Raw genomic sequence first — 23714 nt, 5'->3', positions numbered from 1 at the left:
ATAATGTATATTTTTTATTTGATGTTCAATAAAAATTAACTTGCCTTTCATTAAACTAATTTTAATATTAGTTTGATGGGTCAGATGTTATACAGTAAATTTAATTGACATAGTTCTTAATGTTATCTGGGTAATTTTTTTCTTGTGTTCTGTTTTTGTGACTCTCCGTTTTAATCTACTTAGATGGAAATAAGGGTACAATTTTCACTGCAGGTAAAATAAGTTTTAAGGACTAATAGGAGAGCATATGTTACATATTTATTTTTATTTTGGCTTAGATGACCAATTACTTTTATTGGTTGTTTCTGAAATTAATAGCATAAAAACTAATGGCTAGAATGTACTCAATAGTAGCTATAGTAAAATGGCTAAGTCACCTGGTATAAATGTTGTACATCAAGGCTGCTAAGAAAAGAAATGATGTGATAGCAGATAAATATAAACATATATAATAATCTTCCAATACTTCCTAGATATGAATTATGAAGGCATCGGAAAATTGAAGAGTGACAAATGTGACAGTCTTGCTCAAGAAAAATTATAATTTTTTCCAAGTATTGACAGGCTGGTCATCTTTGCATATGTGTCAGGTAGGATTTTAAAAGCCAGAATCAAGGAAAAAAATAATATGCACCATTAGAGGTTTGAATTAAGGAGATTCAGCAAAAATGGATATGGATCTTAAGAAAGCTTTGGAAAAAATAATCAACTTGGATAAAAAGGTTGCCTTAAGGAGAGAGAGAGGTGAATTGTGGTTAAAAGTTCCTCACACTGGGGGGTATTAGTTTGTGATTTCCATGGGTCAATATGACTGAGATATTGGAAATCAGAATAAACATTTGCTTTTGTTACCAAATGTGGAGTGTAACAAGTTGTGAAGATGATATTAATTAACCAGAACAACGCAGCAGATGAAATATATGAATGTCCAAATGAAATTTAATATAGTAAAATGAGAAATTATTTATTTTGTCAGAAGGCATGAGAAGAGACAACATGGACATTTTAAAGAATGTACTGAAACAGGGTAACAATTTCATAACATACAGCAAATATTTTAAGATGACAGAACATATTGAGAGAGTAATCAGCAAGGCCTATAGGATTGTGGCCCGCATACAAATAGATACTGAGTACCTAATTGGACATTATCCAGAGCCTTTATAAAACTCTTGTTTGTCCACAGCTAGTGATTTCCAACTACAGTACTTCTGGTCATTACATTTCAGAAAGTTTGAAGAAGGTGTGGGAAAGATTTACCAAAATGGTTCAAGGGATGAGTGATTTTAGTTAAAAGGTTGGGTTGGTGAAATTGGGATTGCTCTCTTTGAGGTAAGGGAGTTAAAAGCTAATTTGACAGATATGAAATGTGATTGTGAAGAATTTACATAGGATAGGCAAAGTAATTTCCATTGCAGGATAGCACAACGCTGAAAAATATAGAGTCATGGAATTATACAGTATGGAATGAGTCTTCTTGGCCCAACTTGTCCTTGCCAACCCCATTGACCATTTGGGCTAATATAATTTCTCCACGTTTGACCCGCATCTGAACTAGGAGACCTTCTCCTAAGGTTTAGGAGAAAGGATATAGTGGGGTGTAAGGGAGGATTGTCTCATAAATCAAGTGAAAGCGATTTGAGAACTTGCTGCCTACAAATGTGATGGAAACAGACATTCAAAGAAAAACAGAAGTCACTTGCATAAAATGAACTTGCAAGGTACTAGTAACGGGAGGGCTGAGGCCATAAGACCATAAGATATAGGAGCAAAACTAGGCTGAAGAAATAACTCCTTATTACTGTTCTAAAAGAGACACTCCTTTATTCCGAGGCTGTGTCATCGGAGTGGAGACTGAGTAGATTACACTATAAAAAGCCAGCATAAACTCAATGAACTGAGTGGCCGCTTTCTGTGCCATATTAATCTTAAATCTTCTAGTCCGAGTACAGACGAAAACAATGTAATTGTTCCCAGAGCACTGGCATATTTACCAAATTTTAATCTGAGGAAATATGCAGCCTGCCCATAGCCAGCTGACCACAATGGATAACATACCATGTACTTGCCAATCAAACCTGCCACAACAGAAAGCCCATCTCACTTGTATGCATACTTCTCAGGGATTGTTTATTTTAAAGGAGGCCAGTTCAATGAGATCACAAAGAGCCATCAGTGACATCAAGTTGGTTGCCAATGTTGCCTCATAATTTTAGAATGCACTGTATCTGTAGAACCCAGCAGAACCCCAACATGAAATATTTCAGATATGAACACAATTATTGCGAGGGGGAAGGCAGAGGAACATATTCATACTCATATAGGTATTTTTGTATGATCTGGGTACTGGTGAAATTACTATCAGTGTCAATATTTATTCCGGCAAATGCAATATATAATAATAACTTCTTTATAAGGGAACAAACTATGAAGGGTTTAATAACATCTGCATCTCATCTACCCACCATTCCCTTTCTCACCTGGTTCCACCTATCACCTGTCAGCCCCCGCCCCACCCTTCTCTCTCACCTTTTTATACTGGTCCTCTACGTTCTTAGTCCTGATCCAGGGTCTTGACGTGACCTCATCCACGGATGCTCCCTGACCTGTTGAGTTCCTCCAGCAGGTCTTTCTTCCTCCAGATTATAGCATGTGTGGTCTCTCGTGTCACTGAGTGTTCTGCTTTACAATGTTGTGGAAGTAATCAAACTTAGCTGAAAGAAGACAGTAGTAGTATTCCTGGATACAAGGGGTTTGGGAAGGAAAGGAAAGGCAGTGCTGGAGAGAGAGAATGACCTGAAACTGATCTGTTTAGAATTAAGAAACAATATGGACATGATTACATTACTGGTATGATTCTACAGACTATCAAGTTAACAGGAGGAATTCATGAATAGAAATGCTACGATATCCTTCTTTAAATGTGGTTGCCACTTTTTCTGAGAGATAGCCTGTTATTTAGAAATGTGTTTAACAAAAAAGTACAGTAAAACAGTAGAGTTTCACAATAACTTGGGTTCCTTCCTGTCCCAAAGGTATGCAGGGTTGGTAGGTTAATGAGCCACTGTAAATTGCTCCGCGTCTATAGGTGGGTGGTAAAATCAGGGGAGGGAGTGAGGGGTAATTGATGTCGGGGGGGGGGGAGAACAGTTAAAGATAAAATTAGTGGGTGAATAGGACATCTCTGTGAGCCAGCACAGACTTGATGGGTTGAAATGACTTCTTTTTTGGTCATAATGTCAGGGGAAGGATATTCAGGGGCCAGTTTGCAGGGAAATTGCAGAAATGTGCGAAAGTCAGAGATGATGATAATGGAAAATTTCACCTCAACAAATATATGCTGGGATAGCAATAACTGAAAGAGTTTCTGAATTTTCTTTGGGAGAACTTTGTTGATTAGAACATCTAGGAAACTGACAGTAATATCCTTAAAACATGGCAAAAATCCTCAATGAGAGAAGGGAAAGTTTCACTGAGATTAGAAATCCTCTTCAAATCATCCCTGAAAAATTGTAAATCCTCCACAAATGTACTTTTGAACCAACCAAATGAACTATGAAGTATGAAATTTCAGTCCCTTGAAATATGTAGCAAACTTGACTTTTAGATCTGCCTGTGTTTGACCCTTCTCCCCCTCCCCTCCTTGTTAGCATCAGATGGGAGGTGCGGGATCCCTCGATGAGAACTGGTGTGTGTTCCCTCGACTTGCCCTCCCTGAAGTCCACAATCAATTCCTTTACTGACGTTGAGAGCAAGGTTCTTGCTGCAATACCACCCAACCAGCTGACAGAAAGATAGAAACACAGAAACATAGAAAAACTACAGCATATTACAGGCCTTTCAGCCCACAGTGTTGTGCCGACCATGTAATCTACTCCAGAAGCTGCCTAAAATTTCCCTACCACATAGCCCTCTATTCCTCTAAGCTCCATGTGCCTATCTAAGAGTCTCTAAAATGATCCTATTTTATCCCCCCTCTACCACCATCACTGGCAATGTATTCCATGCACACACCACTCTGTGTGAAAACTTTAACTCTGATATTCCCCACGTACCTACTTCCAAGCATCTTCAAACAATGCCTCCTTGTGTTAGCCATTTCAGCCCTGGGAAATTGCCTCTGTCTATCCACACAATCAATCGCATTCTTGTCCTCCTTGTCACCATCTGAAATTATGCCAATAGTGGTTGTGTCATCAGCAAATTTCTAGATGGCATTTGAGCTGTGACTAACCACACAGTCATGGGTGTAAAGAGAGTTAGGCAATGGGATAAGCACACATTCCTGAGGTGCACCGGTGTTGTCAGCGAGATGTTATTTCCAATCCACACATACTGTAGTGTCGCAATGAGGAAGTCAAGGATTCGTCTGTCTTCTCTCTAACAAGTTTGCCCACATTGTATAAGTTCTCCATGTCATTTTAATGGAATTTCCATCATTCTGTTTCATATTGTTCGTCCTTAGTGGTTTCTGCTTCCCGTCTTTCTTTCATAAAGCTCTGACCAAAACTGGCTCCTGCTCATTTTCTGCACACTTCAACCGCAATTCAAACCCATTTCAGAATCAGAGATTTGCTTAAACAATCCATCCTTTCTCGAAACAGTGTTCTAATTCTTAGAGTCAGAGTCATAGAAATGTACAGCACAGAGACAGGCCCTTTGGCCCATCTAGTCCATGCCAAAACCATTTAAACTGCCTTGTCCTTTTGAACTGCACTGGCACCATAGCACTCCATATCCATTCCGTCCATGGAACTATCCAAACTTTGCTTAACCTTTGAAATTGAGCCCATATGCACCACTTGTGCTGGCAGCTCGTTCCACACCCTCACCTCTGAGTGGAGAAGTTTCCCCTCATGTTCCACTTAAACTTTTCACCTTTCACCCTTAACCCATGACTTCTAGTTGCAGTCCCACCCAACCTCAGTGGAAAAAGCCTGCTTGCATTTACTGTCTATACCCCTCATAATTTTGCATACCTCTATCAAATCTCCTGTCAGTCTTCTAGGTTCTAAGGAATAAAGTTCTAACCTATTCAATCTTTTCTATAACTCAGGTTCTCGAGATCTGGCAACATCCTTGTAAGTTTTCTCTTGTACTCTTTCAACCTTATTTATATCTTTCCCATAGGTAGGTAACCAAAACTGCACACTATATTCCAAATTAGGCCTCACCAATACCTTCAAGATAATATCTCACCTCCTGTACTCAATACTCTGATTTATGAAGGTCAATGTACCAAAAGCATTCTTTACAACCCTATCTACATGGGATGCCACTTTCAATGAATTATGAACCTGTACCACCCCCCCCCCCGGCCCCGCCGCCGATCCCTTTGTTCTACCATAATCCCTAGTGCCCTACCACCCTACCATTCACTGTGTAAGTCCTGCCCTGGTTGGTCTGTTACGTACCCATAATGTGTATCCTTGTTCATTGAGCTTCCAGCAATAATCTTCTTTCAGCCATGATTCACTGATTCCTACAACATCACACCTGCCAACTGTGCTGCAAGTTCATCTACCTTATTCCATATACAGTGTGCATTCAGATACAACACATTCAGTCCTATATTCACCTTTTTGATTTTGTCCACCTCTAACATTGCAACTCATCCTGTTGACTGCAATTTTGTCCTATGAACAGCCTCTGTTTGTAAATCAGCTACCTCATCTTCAGACCTACTATTCGCCTTTCCTACATCTGGCTTGGTGGAAAGGTTTGCCTGGAGTCTAAAGACTGCACTGCATGTAATGTCAGCAGAACACATTTCACTGACACTGAATCAGAAGCTCATCAATTACCCCTTGCATATCACAATGCAGCATACTCCACAACTGACAACCCACCAGCTATTCTGTTCCCGAATCATCGCTTGTTTGGATCTTCTTAAACCCAGTTTCAGAAAGAGTATGCAGGGAAGCCGCTGAGACAAATTGAGGGCTCCTCAAACAAAGAGTTTCAATCTTTCACTCCTGGACAAGCCGTCCTGGTGAGGGACGACAAAGATGACCAAAAGTGGGTACTTGGGAAGATTAAGGACAGAATTGAACCACTCTCCTACAGAGTGGAGATTGTGTCTGATGTCATCTGGAGATGACACATCCATCAGATGAGGAGAGCTGAGTCAATTGTTAGAGAAGTGAAGTGTTCAGAGCTGTCAGAACTACCTCCTGCAATACCAAAGTCAACTCCTACAACCATCATGGAGGAGACCCCAGAACCTGAGTTTGTTTCACAGCCCCAAATCACACCTGCCGTGCAGATTTGATTACCCTTGCTAGGAAAGTGTCACAAGGTGGGTGTTGATGGCAGACCCAAATGCAAGACACAGACACCCAAGTACTAGGAACAGGACTAGGTTTATCGAGGTAGCAAGGTGAGTAAGGAAGAAATGACGCTGAACATTGACACAGGCCCTGGACGAGACTAGGATTTAGGGCCTGGGCTAGGACTTGGGCTAGAAGCACGGGGCCTGGACGTGGAATTAGAAACAAGGAGCCTGAACTAGGAACTCGGAACTCCGGAACCAGAGTCTGGACAGGGACCCGGAACCTGGGTCTTGGTTGGGACTCGGAACGTGGGTTTTGACTCAGAACTGGAACCTGGGTCTGGGCTAGGACTTGGAACCAGGATCTTGGCAAGGACTCGGGACTAGGACCTTGGCAAGGACAGGATGTGGCTACAGGGCAGGATGAGGTACCCCAGCACAGGACAAGGAATCTCCAGCACCGGGCTGGGCGAGGAACTCCTGTGCTGGGCGAGGCACTAGATGAGGACACGAGGCTCGGATTTGGACAGGGCTGGAACACGGCGCCTGGACTTGATCTTGGAACACAGGAACACAGAGCCTTGGACGTGGACTGGATGCTCAGATCCTTGGACGTGGACTGGACGAGGTACTCCAGGGCAGGACATGGCTCTTGGACTAGGTTTGGTGCGGCTCTTGGACTCGGCTTGGTTAGGCTCTTGGGTACAGAGCTGGGACTCCTCCTTGGAGCGCAGGGCCAGGACCCTTTCTAGGACACAGAGCCCTAAACACAGGGACACAAAGAGACAGTTTCAAACTCAACGATAGATAGTTCCTTATCTTGGCATTGCAAGGCTCCGGTCTCACTCCAGCAGTTGAACTAGACGGCGATACAGGCGAGGACGCAGGTGAGGTAACAGATGAAGATTACAGACGAAGGTTAGTGCCAAAGTAACTGTTGAGATAAACTGCCAAAGTAACTGCCAGGGATTCAGATGGGGAGGAGAAGGAAACAGTCCAGCAGGGAGTCCTTGGTTTGGGAGGTATTTATGTGCCAGCCCAAAATGAGAATCAGGTGCCTCAATTAAGGCACCCAATGGAACAAGGGAAAAGAGGAAAACCCAGAATAAGGAATTGACGGACCGGACCGTGAACCAGAATGTGGACTTCACAGACCGGACCATGACAGAAACACATTATCCCACAAGAGTAAGAAATCCACCACAGTGATTAAATCTTTAGGCCTGAATGGGATAATTTAAAATTTACTGTGCAGTGGATGTCTATATTGTAGTTGTATTATGTAGTATACTGTGTATGTAAGATTACTAGGGAGCTATACGTTACATATTTGAGTTGAGATGCATTCTATATTGAGTTGGTATTCATAGCTAAACAGAGAAGTATAATGTATTTAATATTGCAGTAATATTTCAGTAATGTTGTAAATTTTTCATTTGATTAAGCGTTCTTTGTGGTTTACATAATTTATGATGGGGTGTATGTAAGAAGAACGTGAATAGCATACCCATGATATCACCACATTGTATGTGAGCAAAAACTACCTAAAGAAAAACTAATTCATTTCTTTCATCTGCCTGTTATGCCACTGGCAATTAGGGCAGCAATGAAGGTCCTCCACCTCTGTCTGTCCTTGGCCATCATCTTGGTTGTGCCCCAGGTGTGTTGAGGGTCCTCATATCTGCCTCTACGGTATGGTTGCAAGTTGTCTTTGGTTTCCTGCTTTCCTCTGCCCTTCAGGAGTCCAATGAAGTGCTGATGGAGTTGGCCGCTCTTCTCAACCTGTTCCCAATCCATGTCCAGTGTTTCCTCATGACGATTGTGGCCATGTCCTCTTGGTGACACTGAAGGACTAGGGCATGGTTGGAGATCTCTCTTGGCCAGAAAATACAGAGGATCTTCCGAAGGCTCATGGCGTGGAACGATGACAGCCTGGCAAGGTCATGATGCACTATCAATTACTCCAAAAGACTGGAAGTAGAGTAAATACCAAAAGGCTTTTATTAACAGTAAAATGGGACCTCGTCCATGCTGAGTATCTGCCCTGGACTGAGAGGAGCAGTGGCACAATCGCCTTTATTCAGGGGTCTGTGGGAGCAGCCACAGGAGCAGTCAGCAGAGGGGTGTGTCCAGGCATGTTCAGACAGGTAACCCAGTTACAACTTATATATATCGTTTACCACAGGTCGTTCTCTGTTATGTGCCAGTATTCTGACCCATACAAGTTTATGGACAGAACACAGCTCTGGTACAGCTTCACCTTGCTTGATCCCCATTTGCTGCTCAATGATCTGAAGTCATTTATAGCTTTGCTGAGTCAGCATTGGTTGTCATCCTTGGTCCCACCATTCTGCCCAGGTGGGTGAATCTGCCGTGCTGGGCAAGTTGACGCCATGTGCCTCGACAGGAGGAGGAGACCCTACACTGATGGTTTCAGTCTCCCTCTGGTGACTCTGAGTCCAACCTGTCCACCAAAAGTACACAGGCACTGAGTTTTCTCTTGCATTGTGGTATGTATATGATAGTAAGGCGCTATCACCCGCAGTCAAGGTCTTCTAAAGTTGCGAATAGAGTCCATCTAATGCCTCTCTCCTTACCTTTCATTGTTTGCCTCATAACCCAGTCATCAGCAGGTAAGTGATATCGCCAACATCACATAGCCTTGCCTGACTCCCGTCTTGACTTCAAATCTCAAATTGCAGTCCCCCACTGTGCAGGTGAAGTTAGCACAGAAACTCTGGAAAAGCTGGACAGTTTTGGAAGGTATCCCATATGAACTGAGAATTCGCCAGAGGCTCTCCCTGTTGATGCTATCAAAAGTCTTTTCAAAGTCCAGGAATTCTCACGTTTGACTCTGCCACTCTGTGCACTGTTCCACGATGTTACGCAGCGTGAAGATCTGGTCGACACAGCCTCTTTTTCTCCTGAAGCCAGCTTGCTCTCTCCTCAAGCACACATTGTCAGCATCAATAACTCGTTGGACAATGGCTTTGCGTAAAATCTTGCGGGGCAGAAGCAGACATCCCACCTCTCCCGGAAGTTCTGGGAGTCTCCCGCATATGAATAGTGGCTCCCTGATGCCCGCAAATTATATACAATATCACGGAAATCATTTCTTTTGAGAGCGAGCGAGAGAAAAGCAAGAGAGAGCGCGAGAGCGACCACGAGAGAGAGTGCGTGCGCGCGAGAAAGAGCGAGAGCGAGCAAGCAAACGAGAGAGTGCGAGAGAGAGCGCGCGAGTGACAGAGAGAGAGAGAGAGAGAGAGAGAGAGAGAGAGAGAGAGAGAGAGAGAGAGAGAGAGAGAGAGAGCCATGACAGAGTGTTCAAAAAAAAATGAAACATACGTCACCCCAGACTACACTGAGGTGTACCCCTGCCTAATAGGGGTCAAAATAATGACAGTGCTGCTCGCTGCACTGTTTGCAACAGTGACTTTTCCCATGGTGGGTTAAGACTGTAAAAGACGTGTTGAGGTGAGTTTAACAGGTGTCATTCGTTCATTGGCATAGCTAATGTTATTTAAACTAGCTGGCTACCTGCTAAGGAGCTACTCTATTGCAGGCATCCCACCTCTCCCAGAAGTCTCCCGCAAATTGATAGTGCTACCTCCCTGAAATGAGTTTTTGCAGGATGGGATGTCTGCAGAAGTGTGATGCCATGCCAGTTGTTGTTATCACTTAACGCTCCCTTCTTAAGAATCCTAACAATAACTCCCTTTGAGTACTTGTTCCCGGTCCCAGATCACAGTAAACAGTGGTCGCAGGATGGCTGCTGCAACTTTTGGTGTGTATGTGTGTTCAAATGGTCATGTCCTGCTGTTCTTAATGATTTAATTGCATCAACAATATTTTCTTTCTTAGGTGATCTGTGTTGATGTTGAGGTATCTGCGGCCTCTTGAATATCAGGTTCTTCAATAGACAAACGCCAAATGAAAACATAACAAAGGGAGAAAGTGTTAGCGATGCAGGATGTGAGATGGATTAAATGGAAGAAGTGTTGAACGAGCGGGAGAGATAGAATGGACGATGAGAATAAGCCGGAACGTTTCTCCGGGTTCCGGTAACTGTCCGGACGAAAAAGAAGCAGGAGCTGGTGCTGCAATGGCGGTGTGAGGCAGTATCTGGGCTTCGTGTTTTAGAGAAAAAGCGATCACCATGTCGATGTTGTCGGGGAGCGAGCGGTGTGGCTGTCGGGAGATCCTCCAGTCCCTGGGTCAGTTCGAGCTCATGTCGGTGGCGGACACCGTCACCAACAGGATGTTAAAGATCGACAACTGCGCAGGTGAGTGGGGCCGTCAAGAGCTTGGTGGATGGGAGCAGATCATCCCTCAGCACCCCTCACATCCTACAATCTCCCCCAATCCCCGCGCCACAACACCCCACAAAGAACCTGCAGAGGGTTTTAAATCTAGTCAGCTCCATCTTGGGTATTAGCCTATAAAATACCCAGGACATCTTCAAGGTGCAGTGTCAGAAAGACAGTGCCCATTATTATGTTTCCCCGGCACCCAGGGCATGCCCTTTTCTCACTGTTACCATCAGGTAGGCGGTACAGAAGGCTGAAGGCACACACTCAGCGATTCAGGAACAGCTTCTTCCCCTCTGCCATCCGATTCCTAAATGGACATTAAACCTTTGGACACTACCTCACTTTTTAAATATATATTTGTGTTTTTTTTTGCACGATATTTGATCTATTCGATATACATATGCTGTAATTTATTTACTTATTTTATTATGTTTTTTTCTTCTATATTATGTATTGCATTGAACTGCTGCTGCTAAGTTAACAAATTTCACAACATGTGCTGGTGATAATAAAACTGATTTCTGATTCTGCTCTACTCCCTCTACGTTCATGCCTTTGTGTCTAGGTACAGCTCAAGCACCGTATGTACATTTGCTGATGACCCCAAAAGCTAACATGGTGACGAGGAGGTGTACAGGAGTGAAGTAGATTAGTTGGTTGAGTGGTGTTACATAACATCCTTGCAATGATGTCATATGACCAAGAAACTGATTGTATGTTTCAGGAAGGGAAAGTCAGAAGAACATGCACCAGTCCTCATTGAGGGGTCAGCAGTGGAAAGGGTGCGCAGTTTCAAGTTCGTGAGCATCAGCATCTCAAAGGAGCTGTCCTGGGCCCAACATATTGATGCAATCACAACAAAATCACACTTGCGGCTATACTTTTCTGGGAGTTTGAGGAGTTGGTATGTTACCTAGGATGCAGATTTCTATAGATATACAGTGAAGAGCTTTCTGACTGGTTAATCACAGGCTAGTATGGAGGCACCAATGCACAGGATCATAAGAAGCCTCAGAGGGTTGTAGACTTAGAAAGTTCCATTGCAAGCACAAGCCTCCCCAACACTGAGGACATTTGAAAATCGTTGCCTCAGGAAGTTGGCATCCATCATGAAGTATTCGTACCATCTGGGCCATCTTCCCATTATTATCATCAGGGAGGAGGTACAGGAACTTGAAGACCCAAATTAAATGTTTTAAGAAAAGCTTCTTTCCCTCTGCATCGGATTTCTGGACTGAATATGAACTCCTGAAGACGACCTCACTGTTCTGCTTTGGCACTACTTATTTTTTGTATTATAACTTATTTGTTATGCCTGCACTGTATTCCTATCACCAATGACCTGACTTGGACCAACCAAGCAGAGTTCACCGCCAAGAAGGCCCACCAGTGTCTTTACTTACTGAGAAAACTAAAGAAATTTGGCCTGTCCCATAAAACCCTCACTAATTTTTATAGATGCACCGTAGAAAGCATTCTTCTAGGGTGCATCACAACTTGGTATGGAAGTTGTCCTGTTCGAGACCGAAAGAAGCTACAGAAGATCATGAACACGGCGCAGCACATCACACAAACCAATCTTCTGTCCTTGGACTCACTTTACTGTTGGAGCAGTGCTGCCAGGATAATCAAGGACACGACCCACCCAGCCAACATACTTTTCGTCCCTCTTCCCTCTGGGAGAAGGCTCAGGAGCTTGAAGACTCATACGGCCAGATTTGGGAACAGCTTCTTTCCAACTGTGATAAGACTGCTGAACAGATTCTGACCCGGATCTGGGCCGTACTCTCCAAAGATCCGGACTTGCTTCAGTTTTTTTGCACTACCTTTCCATTTTCTATTTATGATTTATAATTTAAATTATTAATATTTACTATTGATTTGTACTCCAGGGAGTGGGAAGCGCCGAATCAAATATCGCTGTGATGATTGTACGTTCTGGTATCAATTGTTTGGCGATAATAAAATATAAAGTATCACGAACAACACATTTCATAACTTAAGTCCATTACAATAAATCTGGTTCTGAAAACTCCCAACAGCACTCCCTGCATCTCCCCTGCGATAGCCCTTGACCCACAATATTCCCAGCCCCTCACCTAGCAACACCCTCTCGCCTCACATCACCTCATACAACATCTCCCCACCTCACAATCCCAGCCCTTGCTCCACAATGACCCCCCATCTCTCGATGTACAACATCTCAACTGCCGTGGCTCGATGACCCTGCCTCACTAGCTCAGTGATACCCTTCCCCTCTTTGCACAATCACCATTCACCCCAAACTTGAGATTCTCAATAACTTTCCAAGTGCTGCTGCTCCACTTCAAGCCATCATGGGCCTGTGATTCCCATAAGTCAGTTAGGATGTTGCATTTCATAAGGAAACTTCAGATACATCCTTGATTCTTTTTCTCCGCTCAGCAAACCCCACACACAGCAGAGGTCCTTTTTCGGGAATGTGGTGTTGGGTGACTGAGTAATCTAGTTAACCTAAAGTAGCTGAGAGAAACTAGAGCCTAAGTGCTGGGGACATTGCATTGAGAAGAAGCTGACTTTGGTTTGCTAATCCTTTCATTTAGTTAGGAGGATTTTGCAAAGAGTGTAGTGATGGTGTTTTTTCAGTGTCTGGATTTGTCTGCAGTAGATAGTCTAAGTATCAGAAGCATTTAGGAGGACAGGGACCACTGCTGTTTGTTAGATCATGATCTTCAATTCAACAAAGGCTGTGGTAATTTGATGGCATCGGTGATATTGAGATGTACAGTGGATATATCCGTGCAGCGCAGGAATGGCGCTGTTCTACTTAATTAGTTTGGCTCACAAACTAATGGTGCCTAATTAAACTAATGCTTTCTGCTTGAACATTGTCCATATCCTTCCATTCTCTGCATATTTATGTCTCTTTCTGAAATGCTTCTATCATATTTCCCACCACCACCATCCTGTGTATATAAAAAAACTTACCTGCACATCTCCTTTGAACTTCTCCACTCTCACCTTAAATGTATACCCTCTAACAGATTAGATTATGAGGACACTCAGGCCTCATTCATTGTCATTTAGAAATGCATGCATTAAAAAATACAACGTTCCTCCAGAATGATATCACAAGAAAACACAGGAAACACAGAAAACACTGTAGGATGAAAATATGAGATATTTCAACTCCGAAGAAAGATACACCCACTATTTAATGTATCTATGCCTCTTATAATTTTCTAAACTCCGATTAGGTCTCCATTCAGCTTCTGCTACTCCACAAAACAGGACACTAGTTTATCCAACCTCTAACTCAGACTACATCTTGTTAAGTATCCTCTACATCCTCTCTAAAGCCTCCACATCCTTCCAATAAGGGGGCAGCCAGAATTGAATGTAGTACTCCAGATGCAGTCTAACCAGGGTTTTAAAAAGCTGCCACAGTTTGCTTTCCCAAAGCAGCGGAAAGTGTACTGTAGATGCATTAAGTGGAAGGGGAGTCTGGTTCTTGTGATAGACTGGACTGCATTCATGATTCTGGGATTTCTTGAGGTCTTGGGCAGGGCATTTGTCATATCAACTTGTGATGCTTTTGGATCAGATACTTTCTATCATGCAGCTGTAAAAATATGGTGAGAGTCATTAGGGACATTTCGAGTTTCCTTAGCCTTCTGAGGAAGTATTGGCAATGGCAGATCTTGGACACGTAGTTGGACCAGGATAATTTGGTGATGATATTTATACTTAGAAACTTGAGGCTCTCAAACATCTCCTCAGCACCTTTGATACAGAGAGGGGCATGTACTCCACTCAGTTTTCTGAGGTCAAGAATCAACTCTTCGGTTTTTGTTGACATTGTAGGAAACTTTGCTCTGACACAATACTACTAGGCTATCTGTCTCCTTCCTGTTTTCAGTCTGGTTGGTTGAGATCTGATTCACCACAGGACTGTCATCTGCCAACTTGTAAATTAAGTTAGAGCAGAATATGCCTACACAGTTATAAGTGCCAAGGGAGTGACGTAAGATACTGAGGATGCAGCCTTGTGGCGCACTAACACTTAGGATAATCATGGCAGAGTTGTTGCTGTCTATCCTTGATGACTGTGATCTATTCAACAGGAAATCAAGGATCCAAATGGATGTGCCGACTCCAAGATATAGGAGTTTCAAGAGGAGTTTAAAATTATGGTATTAAGCTATGGCTAATACCAGTGATCATAATTTTAGGGTGATTGAAGAAAAAGATAGGGGGAATGTCAGAGATATGTTTTTTATACAGTGGTAGTTATGTGGAATGCCCTTCCGGGGGTGGTTGTGGAGGCAGATGCATTAAAGACATTTAAGAAATTCTTGGATAGGCACATGGATGAAAGAAAAATGGAAGACTGTAGGATGGAAGGATTAGATTGATCTTCGAGGAGTTCAGCACAGCAACGTATTAGAAATCTGATTGATGTTCGGCTGGTTTCTGATTTTCTTCAAAACCTTATAATGAAACTATGTGTTTCAAATATTACGTGTGATCGGGTTTTCATTTTCAGTTCTGCGTTTCTCTTTTGATTTTTGTTTTCAAAATTTTGAAGCATATTATTTTAAAATTTTAGTCAAAACTAATATGAGAGTCAGGGATGAATTGTGATTTTTAAAAAATATTAAATAAATTATATAACTAAACTAATTGACTTGATAGAAAATCAGTATTTGAATCCATGTCTTTGCTACATGGAGAAAGAAAGAGCAAGGAACGGCAGCAAGTGTAATCATTAGGTTTTTTTTGTGTCCAATACAGATATATTGTTTTCTGAAACCTTGATACTTTATTTGCAAAATTCACTGGGCACAGAATCAAACTCATAGCGTTGCAGTTCGTTTCAGTAAATTATCCTGGGCAGAGGTAAGGGTTTTGGGAAAGTTTCACAGCAATATAACAAGATAATATAAAGTTTCCACAGACGTAACTGCTGAGCTGAAAAGTGCCTTGTGTTTTCTTATGATTTTACTTCATTGTTGCTCTTATCACCTGCAGAAGCTATGAATGCAATACTGAGTTATAGCCAGAGTGCTGAGGAGCTACTGAAAAGGAAGAAGATCCACCGTGAGATACTGTTTCAGTACTTGGCAAAACATAATATTGTGATTTCTGCTAATACAGAGAAATATCAACTAATTCAGAGAATTATTGACTATTGGAAGGAAAGCACCACTACTTCCCAGGTATTTCATGAGAAGGGTGTATTTTTAGTTATTTAGGGATACAGCACAGTAACAGGTCCTTTGCTGCCTAATCACACCCAGGTGACCAATTAACCTACTAATCCGTACATCTTTGGCATGTGGGAGGAAACCGGAGCACTCAGAGGAAACCCATGCAGTCACAAGGAGAATGTACAAACTCCTTACAGACAGCGGTGGGATTGAATCCGGGGCACGGGCATTGTAATAGCATTCTATTCTGAGGTTGTGCCCTCTAGTCCGACACTCCCCCACTGTAGGAAACATCCCCTCCACATCCACTCTATGTAGGCCTTTCAACATACGATAAGTTTCATTGAGATCCTCCCTCATTGTCGTAAATTCCAGTGAGTACAAGCCCAGAGCCATCGAACACTCCTTGTATGACAAGCCTTTCAATCCTGGAATTGTTTTCATGAATCTCCTTTGAACCTTCTCCAATATCAGCACATCCTTTCATAGGTAAGGGGCCCAAAACATAGAAACATAAGAAACTTACAGCACAATACAGGCCCTTCTGCCCACAATGCTCTGTTGAACACGTACGTACTTTAGAAATTACCTAGGGTTACCCATAGCCCTCTATTTTTCTAAGCTCCATGTACCTATCCAGGAGTCTCTTAAAAGATCCACCTTCGCTGGCAGCCCATTCCATGCAATCACCACTTTCTGCATAAAAAAACTTACACCTGATGTCTTCTCTGTACCTGCTTCTAAGCACCTTAAAACTGTGCCCTCTCGTGTTAGCCATTTCAGCCCTCGGAAAAAGCTTCTGACTATCCACACGATCAATGCCTCTTGTCATCTTATACACCTCTATCAGGTCACCTCTCATCCTCTGCCACTCCAAGGAGAAAAGGCCGAGTTCACTCGTCCTATTCTCATAAGGCATGCTCCCCAATCCAGGCAACATCCTTGTAAATCTCCTCTGCACCCTGCCTATAGTTTCCACATCCTTCCTGTAGTGAGATGACCAGAACTGAGCACAGTACTCCAACTGGGGTCTGACCTGGGTATAACATAACTGTAACATTACCTCTTGGCTCTTAAACTCAATCCCACGGATGATGAAGCCCAATGCACTGCATGCCTTCTTAACCACAGAGTCAACCTGTGCAGCAGCTTTGAGTGTCCTATGGACTTGGACCCCAAGGTCCCTCTGATCCTCCACACTGCCAAGAGTCTTACCATTAATGCTGTATTCTGCCATCATATTTGACTTACCAAAATAAACCACTTCACACTTATCTGGGTTGAACTCCATCTGCCACTTCTCAGCCAAATTTTGCATCCTATCAATGTCCCGCTGTAACCTCTGACAGCCCTCCACACTATCCACAACTCCCCCAACCTTTGTGTCATCAGCAAATTTACTAATCCATCCCTCCACTTCCTCATCTAGGTCGTTTATAAAAATCACAAAGAGAAGGGGTCCCAGAACAGATTCCTGGGGCACACCACTGATCACCAACCCCCATGCAGAATATGACCCTTATCAAATGCCTTGCTGAAATCCATATACACTACATCTACTTCATCAATGTGCTTAGTCACATCCTCAAAGAATTCAATCAGGCTGTAAGGCATGACCTGCCTTTGACAAAGCCATGCTGACAATTCCAAATCATATTATGTCCCTCCAAATGTTCATGAATCCTGCTTCTCAGGATCTTTTCCATCAACTTACCAACCACGGAAGTAAGACTCACTGGTCTATAATTTCCCGGGCTACCTCTACTTCCTTTCTTGAATAAGGGGACAACAATCCTCTGGAACCTCCCCTGTCCCCATTGGTGATGCAAAGATCAGTGTCAGAGGCTGAGTGACCTCCTCCCTTGCCTCCCACAGTAGCGTGAGATCCATCTCGTCCAGTCCCGGAGATTTATCCAACTTGGTGCTTTCCAAAAGCTCCAGCACATCCTCTTTCTTAATGTCTATATGCTCAAGCTTTTCAGTTCGCTGTAAGTCATCCCCACAATCACCAAGATCCTTTTCCATGGTGAATACTGTAACAAAATATTCATTAAGTACCTCTGCTATCTCCTCCGGTTGCATAACACTTTTCCACTGTCACACTTGGTTGGTCCTATTCTCTCATGTCTTATCCTCTTGCTGTTCACATACTTGTAGAATGCCTTTGGGTTTTCCTCAATCCTGCTCACCAACGCCTTTTCATGGCCCCTTCCGCTCTCCTAATTTCATTCTTAAGCTTCTTCCTATTGGCCTTATAATCTTCTAGTTCTCTATCATTACCTAGTTTTTTGAACCTAACGTAAGCTTTTCTTTTCTTCTTGGCTAGATTTTCAACAGTCTTTGTACACCATGGTTCCTGTACCCTACCACCCTTTCCCTGTCTCATTGGAACGTACCTATGCAGAACACCACGCAAATATCCCCTGAACATTTGCCACATTTCTGCCGTACATTTCCCTGAGAGCATCTGTTCCCAATTTATGCTTCTATGTTCCTGCCTGATAGCTTCACATTTCCCCTTACTCCAATTAAACACTTTCCTAACTTGTCTGTTCCTATCCCTCTCCAATGCTATGGTAAAGAAGATAGAATTGTGATCACTATCTCCAAAATGCTCTCCCACTGAGAGATCTGACACCTGACCAGGTTCATTTCCCAATACCAGATCAAGTACAGCCTCTCCTCTTGTAGGTTTATCTACATATTGTGTCAGGAAACCTTCCTGAACACATCTAACAAACTCCAACCCATCTAAGCCCCTTGCTCAAGGAAGATGCTAATCAATATTTGGGAAATTAAAATCTTTCACTATGACAACCCTGTTGTTATTACACCTTTCCAGAGTCTGCCTCTCTATCTGCTCCTCGATGTCCCTGTTACTATTGGGTGGTCTATAAAAAGCACCCAGTAGAGCACCCCTTCCTGTTTCTAAATTTCACCTATAGAGACTCCGTAGACAATCCATCCATGACTTCCTCCTTTTCTGCAGCCGTGACACTATCTCTGATCAGCAGTGCCACGGCCCCACCTCTTTCGCCTCCCGCCCTGTCCTTTCTGAAACATGTAAAGCCTGGCACTCTAAGCAACCATTCCTGCCCCTGAGCCATCCAAGTCTCTGTAATGGCCACAACATCGTAGCTCCAAGTCCTGATCCAGGCTCGAAGCTCATCCGCTTTGTTCATGATGCTTCTTGCATTAAAATAGACACATTTCAAACCATCGGTCTGAGCGTATCCCTTCTCTATCACCTGCCTATCTTCCCCCTTGCACTGTCTCCAAGCTTTCTCCATTTGTGAGCCAACCGTCCCTTCCACTGTCCCTTCAGTTCAGTTCTCACCCTGCAGCAATTCAAGTTTAAACTCTCCCCAGTAGCCTTAGCAAACCTCCCTGCCAGGATATTGGTCCCCCTCAGATTCAAGTGCAACCCATCCTTTTTGTACAGGTCACACCTGCCCCCAAAAAGGTCCCAATGATCCAGAAATCTGAATCCCTGCCCCCTGCTCCAATCCCTCAGCCACGCATTTATTCTCCACCTCACTCTATTCCTATACTCACTGTCACATGGCACAGGCTATAATCCCGAGATTACTACCTTTGAGGTCCTGCTTCTCAACTTCCTTCCTAATTTTCTGTATTCTGTTTTCAGGATCTCCCTTTTCCTGCCTATGTCATTGGTACCAATATGTACCACAACCTCTGGCTGTTCACCTTCCCACTTCAGGATATCGTAGATCAGAAACATCCTGGACCCTGGCACCTGCGAGGCAAGCCACCATCCATGTTTCTGGGTCAACAGAATTGTCTGTCTGACCCCCTAACTATACAGTCTCCTATTACTGCTGCCTTCTTCCTTTCCCTACCCTTCTGAGCCACAGGGCCAGACTCTGTGCCAGAGGCGCAGCCACTGTTGCTTCCCCCAGGTAGGCCATCCCCCCCCCCCCCCCAACAGTACTTGAACAGGAATACTTATTATTAATGGGGATAGCCACAGGGGTACTCTCTAGTATCTGAGAGTACTCGCAAAGCTGCTCACAATACTCTTAAGTGTGGCCTCATGAGTGCTTTATAACATTATGTCCTTGATTTTATATCCTAGTCCTCTCGAAATGAATGTTATCATTGCATTTGCCTTCCTCACCACTGACTCAGCCTGCAAGTTAACCTTTAGGGAATTCTGCACGAGGACTCCCAAGTCCTTTTGCACCTTGGATTTTTGAATTTTTTCCGCATTTAGAAAATAATCAATGCTTTTATTCCTTCTACCAAATGGATGACCATACACTTCCCAACACTGTATTCCATCTGCCACTTCTTGGTGCTGAACCCTGTAGGTTTATCAGGGTACATCAAATTCTCATCCACCTGATGTTTAAATTCATTGACCATTTATTTCATATTCCCCCATCTCCAAGCAGTGAATTTCAGTCTAAGGAAGGATGCTATTTTGAAAGGTTGACAAAAAAGCCCAAATGGGTTGAACAGCAAAGTAACAGCTTCCTTTGTATGGACCAGGCAGAAGAGTGGTACACCTTGTAGAGCCACTGCCACACACACAGTTTCAATCCTGATCTAAGATGGAGTTGGTATATTCCCCTGGAGACCAGCTGGATTTCCTCTGGCTGCTTCATTTCCTTCCTACGTTCCTAGGATGTGTGGGTTGGTAGGTGAATTGGCCTCTGTAAATTACTCCTGGCTGAATGGCAGGATCGGGGTGGGGGGGGAGTTGATGAGAGTATGTTGAGAATTTAAAACGAGAGATTGATGTTAGATTAGTGTACATGAGTGTTTGGATTAGGGCCAGGCATGGGCCCTATTCCATTCTGTATCTGCTTATGACTCCATTACTCTGTTAAGAGGCAATAGGTGTTCTTTATTACTCACTAATTTTAAATTCATACACTGCTCCAGTGTCCCACTTCTCTTTGAAGGTGCAGTAACTACCAAAAAGAAAGAAAATTTAGCAGATTTAAATGAAATCTCTCATATTTCAGTTTGATGTTTTTAGAGTGCGTGAAAAGTGTTGGCCTTAGCAACAGTCCAAAGATGATTAAAGATGAAAATTACTATGGTGTGCTTTAAGTAAATTATTGTGAAGCAGATTTAAGCTTGGGGTGAATAATCTGCTGTCCGCTCTGGGGAACAACAGGAAGTATTGGCACTGAAATCAGATGCCAGAGAAATATAGAAACAAATACGAAAGAAGACCTTTCAATCAATATTGTACAGAATTGGTAAGAGACTACAGGACAACTTTATAAACACAAAATATTCTGCAGATGCTGGGGTCAAAGCAACACTCACAACACGCTGGAGGAACTCAGCAGGTCGGGCAGCATCCGTGGAAACGATCAGTCAACGTTTCGGGCCGGAACCCTTCGTCAGGACTGAAGAGGGAAGGGGCAGAGGCCCTATAAAGGAGGTGGGGGGAGGGTGGGAAGGTGGTAGGTATCAGGTGAAAAACCAGTAAAGGGAAAGATAAAGGGGTGGGGGAGGGGCAGCAGGGAGGTGATAGGCAGGAAAGGTGAAGGAGGAATGGGGGAAGCACAATGGGTAGTAGAAGGAGGTGGAACCATGAGGGAGGCAGTAGGCAGCTGGGGGAGGGGGCAGAGTGAAATAGTGATAGGGGAAGGGAGGGGGAGGGAATTACCGGAAGTTAGAGAATTTAATGTTCTTACCAAGGGGCTGGAGACTACCCAGAGAGTATATGACGGTATTTTCACTCTGCCCCCTCCCCCAGCTGCCTACTACCTACCTCATGGTTCTGCCTCCTACTACTACCCATTGTGCTTCCCCCATTCCTTCTTCACCTTTCCTGTCTATCACCTCCCTGCTTCCCCTCCCCCCACCCCTTTATCTTTCCCTTTACTGGTTTTTCACCTGATACCTACCAGCCTTCTCCTTCCTACCCTCCCCCACCTTCTTTATAGGGTCTCTGCCCCTTCCCTCTTCAGTCCTGATGAAGGGTTCCGGCCCGAAACATTGACTGATCGTTTCCACAGATGCTGCCCGACCTGCTGAGTTCCTCCAGTGTGTTGTGAGGACAGCTTTATAGTTATGAAGTGGAATTGCTTGTTAAGTAAATATGAGCATTTCTTTGTTTACATGGTATATTGACAGCCGAAGATTAACATACTGATATTTTCTCTCTTTCAGAAAAGTAATGCCTCTGAAAGCCCATCAGGAAATAATACATCACAAGTTGACTTAGCAACAAATTACAAAAATGATTACCAGGCAATGGGACTACAATTTTGTGAGTGGTTTTATCACCTTCTGAACACCCAGAATCCTTTGCTAAAAGAACATTCAGCAGAGTGGGGCCCACAGCACTTTTGGGAAGATGCGAAACTTAAGTTTTCATACCGAACTTTAGAGCAGCGGATGGAGGAGTACTCTGGTGCAGTTATGGTCAGCCTCCGTTTATTAGCACTTACAAAGGATGAACATCTATTCCTGAATCCTAACCTGACTGGTGGCGGACTAAAGTGTATCCATTCACCTCATGGATTAGTTATTATTGCAGTGGCTGGCACAATTCACCGAGATTCAGTCTGCCTAGGAGTTTTTGAGCAAATCTTTGGTCTTATCCGCTGTCCAAGTAACGAGAATAATTGGAAGATGAAATTTATTCATCTCAATATCACAGGCCAAGATGCAATGGCAGCAACCCTTCAGTCTGGTGAGGCGTCGCAGCCGCCCGTTATCAAATATGAACCTAATGAGTTACTGCACGTCTTTGAAGAGAATCCAGTGGCAGTTCATGATTGAAGATGTGACGTGTTAGACTGTAGTGGAGAACTGCTTTATGAACGTGTAATGGGGCTTTAAACCTACAGCAGTTGATAAGGCAATGTGTTGCAATGCCACCTATACTTCATTTCGTGATGCAGTGTAACTACAGGTGCTCTGGCTAAATAATTAAAAACAGGCTGAATTTATTGTTCATGTTGTGATCTAACTATTAGTATTAACAAAAATTTATGGATGTGCTTTTTTCTCCCCCACAAAGTGAAGACTGTTATTTCTGCAAGTTCTTTATTTCTCCAATCTAGCACCACATTTACTAGTTACAGATACACTCATTGTTTTAAAGGTTGTAACTTCTAAACACCATTTGAGTCTCCTAACTACTAGTAGCACCAATTGCTCAAGTCAGTAGATTATTAAACATATTTCAACATGTTGGTTGTAGAAAGTTGTATGTTAATATACTTTTTTGGGCAATGCAACTTTTGATAGTTAACACTTTGGAAAGGATATTGTAGACTTAATGATTCTACGATGGAATGTGTATGTATTGTAAATACACGTTATAAAGACAGTTCAGTGTTGTATTTGACATGAAGGAAACAATAAAACTGAATTGATGTCATACTATCTTTGAACTTATTAAATAGTATAATTTGTTGGGTTATATCTTCATTCATGCACGATACTGTAGTGGCATAAATTGCTGAAGATATTATCCAAAAAGAATATCAAGGTACTGAACATCAGTTTATTCTTGAACAATCCTGGATAATACAACAAAATGAGTTGAGAAACAAATGAAATTAGACAGTAGATGCTGAACCTGGAGCAACACAAAGCTTAGGAGGAACTCAGCGGGCTAGACAGCAGCTATGGCGAGAAATAGATAGTCAATGTTTCGGGTTAAGACCTTTCAACTGGACTGAAAAGAAAGAGGGAGATAGCCAGTACAGAAAGGTGGAGGGAAAGAGTGGAACAAGAGCTGGCTGTGATAGATTGGTCCAGGTGAAGAGGTGATAGGCAGATGAGGGATGGACAGTACAAATACCTAGAACTGTAAGAAAAAGTTTGTGAACCCTTTGCAATTAGAACATGACATAAGAGGAGAATTAGGCCATTTGGATCATCGAGTCTGCTCTGCCATTCAATCATGGCTGATCCTATTCTCCTCCTCCATTTCCTAGCCTCCCTGTA

The 23714-nt window shown here is 43.1% G+C and overlaps 1 protein-coding gene across 2 annotated transcripts; it reads left to right on the top strand.

Annotated features, from left to right (window-relative positions):
* The first annotated feature begins 9627 nt into the window (after window positions 1-9627).
* c6h3orf38 (chromosome 6 C3orf38 homolog) lies at window positions 9628-23136 on the top strand. Of its 2 annotated transcripts, none has more exons than XM_063050492.1 (4): window positions 9628-9745; window positions 10133-10554; window positions 15592-15779; window positions 21924-23136. In XM_063050492.1, the coding sequence occupies exons 2-4, from the start codon at window positions 10428-10430 to the stop codon at window positions 22536-22538; spliced, it is 930 nt and encodes a 309-aa protein (XP_062906562.1). In that variant the 5' UTR covers window positions 9628-9745; window positions 10133-10427; the 3' UTR covers window positions 22539-23136. The 2 variants fall into 2 exon arrangements, with proteins under 2 accessions (XP_062906562.1, XP_062906563.1); XM_063050493.1 differs by lacking the exon at window positions 9628-9745 and adding an exon at window positions 11306-11485 and having other exon boundaries at window positions 10422-10554.
* The last annotated feature ends 578 nt before the right edge of the window (window positions 23137-23714 follow it).

Source organism: Mobula hypostoma, chromosome 6 (assembly GCF_963921235.1).
Source record: "Mobula hypostoma chromosome 6, sMobHyp1.1, whole genome shotgun sequence".
In the NCBI taxonomy this organism is placed as follows: Eukaryota; Metazoa; Chordata; class Chondrichthyes; order Myliobatiformes; family Myliobatidae; genus Mobula; species Mobula hypostoma.
Note: the sequence above shows the minus strand (reverse complement) of the source record. Positions and strands in the feature narration are given on the sequence as shown.

Coding starts and splice junctions, on each gene's coding strand:
- c6h3orf38 (XM_063050492.1), top strand. CDS start 10,428: ATGTCGATGTTGTCGGGGAGCGAGCGGTGTGGCTGTCGGGAGATCCTC. Junction 10,555..15,591: donor AAAGATCGACAACTGCGCAG/GTGAGTGGGGCC, acceptor TATCACCTGCAG/AAGCTATGAATGCAATACTG. Junction 15,780..21,923: donor AAAGCACCACTACTTCCCAG/GTATTTCATGAG, acceptor TCTCTCTTTCAG/AAAAGTAATGCCTCTGAAAG.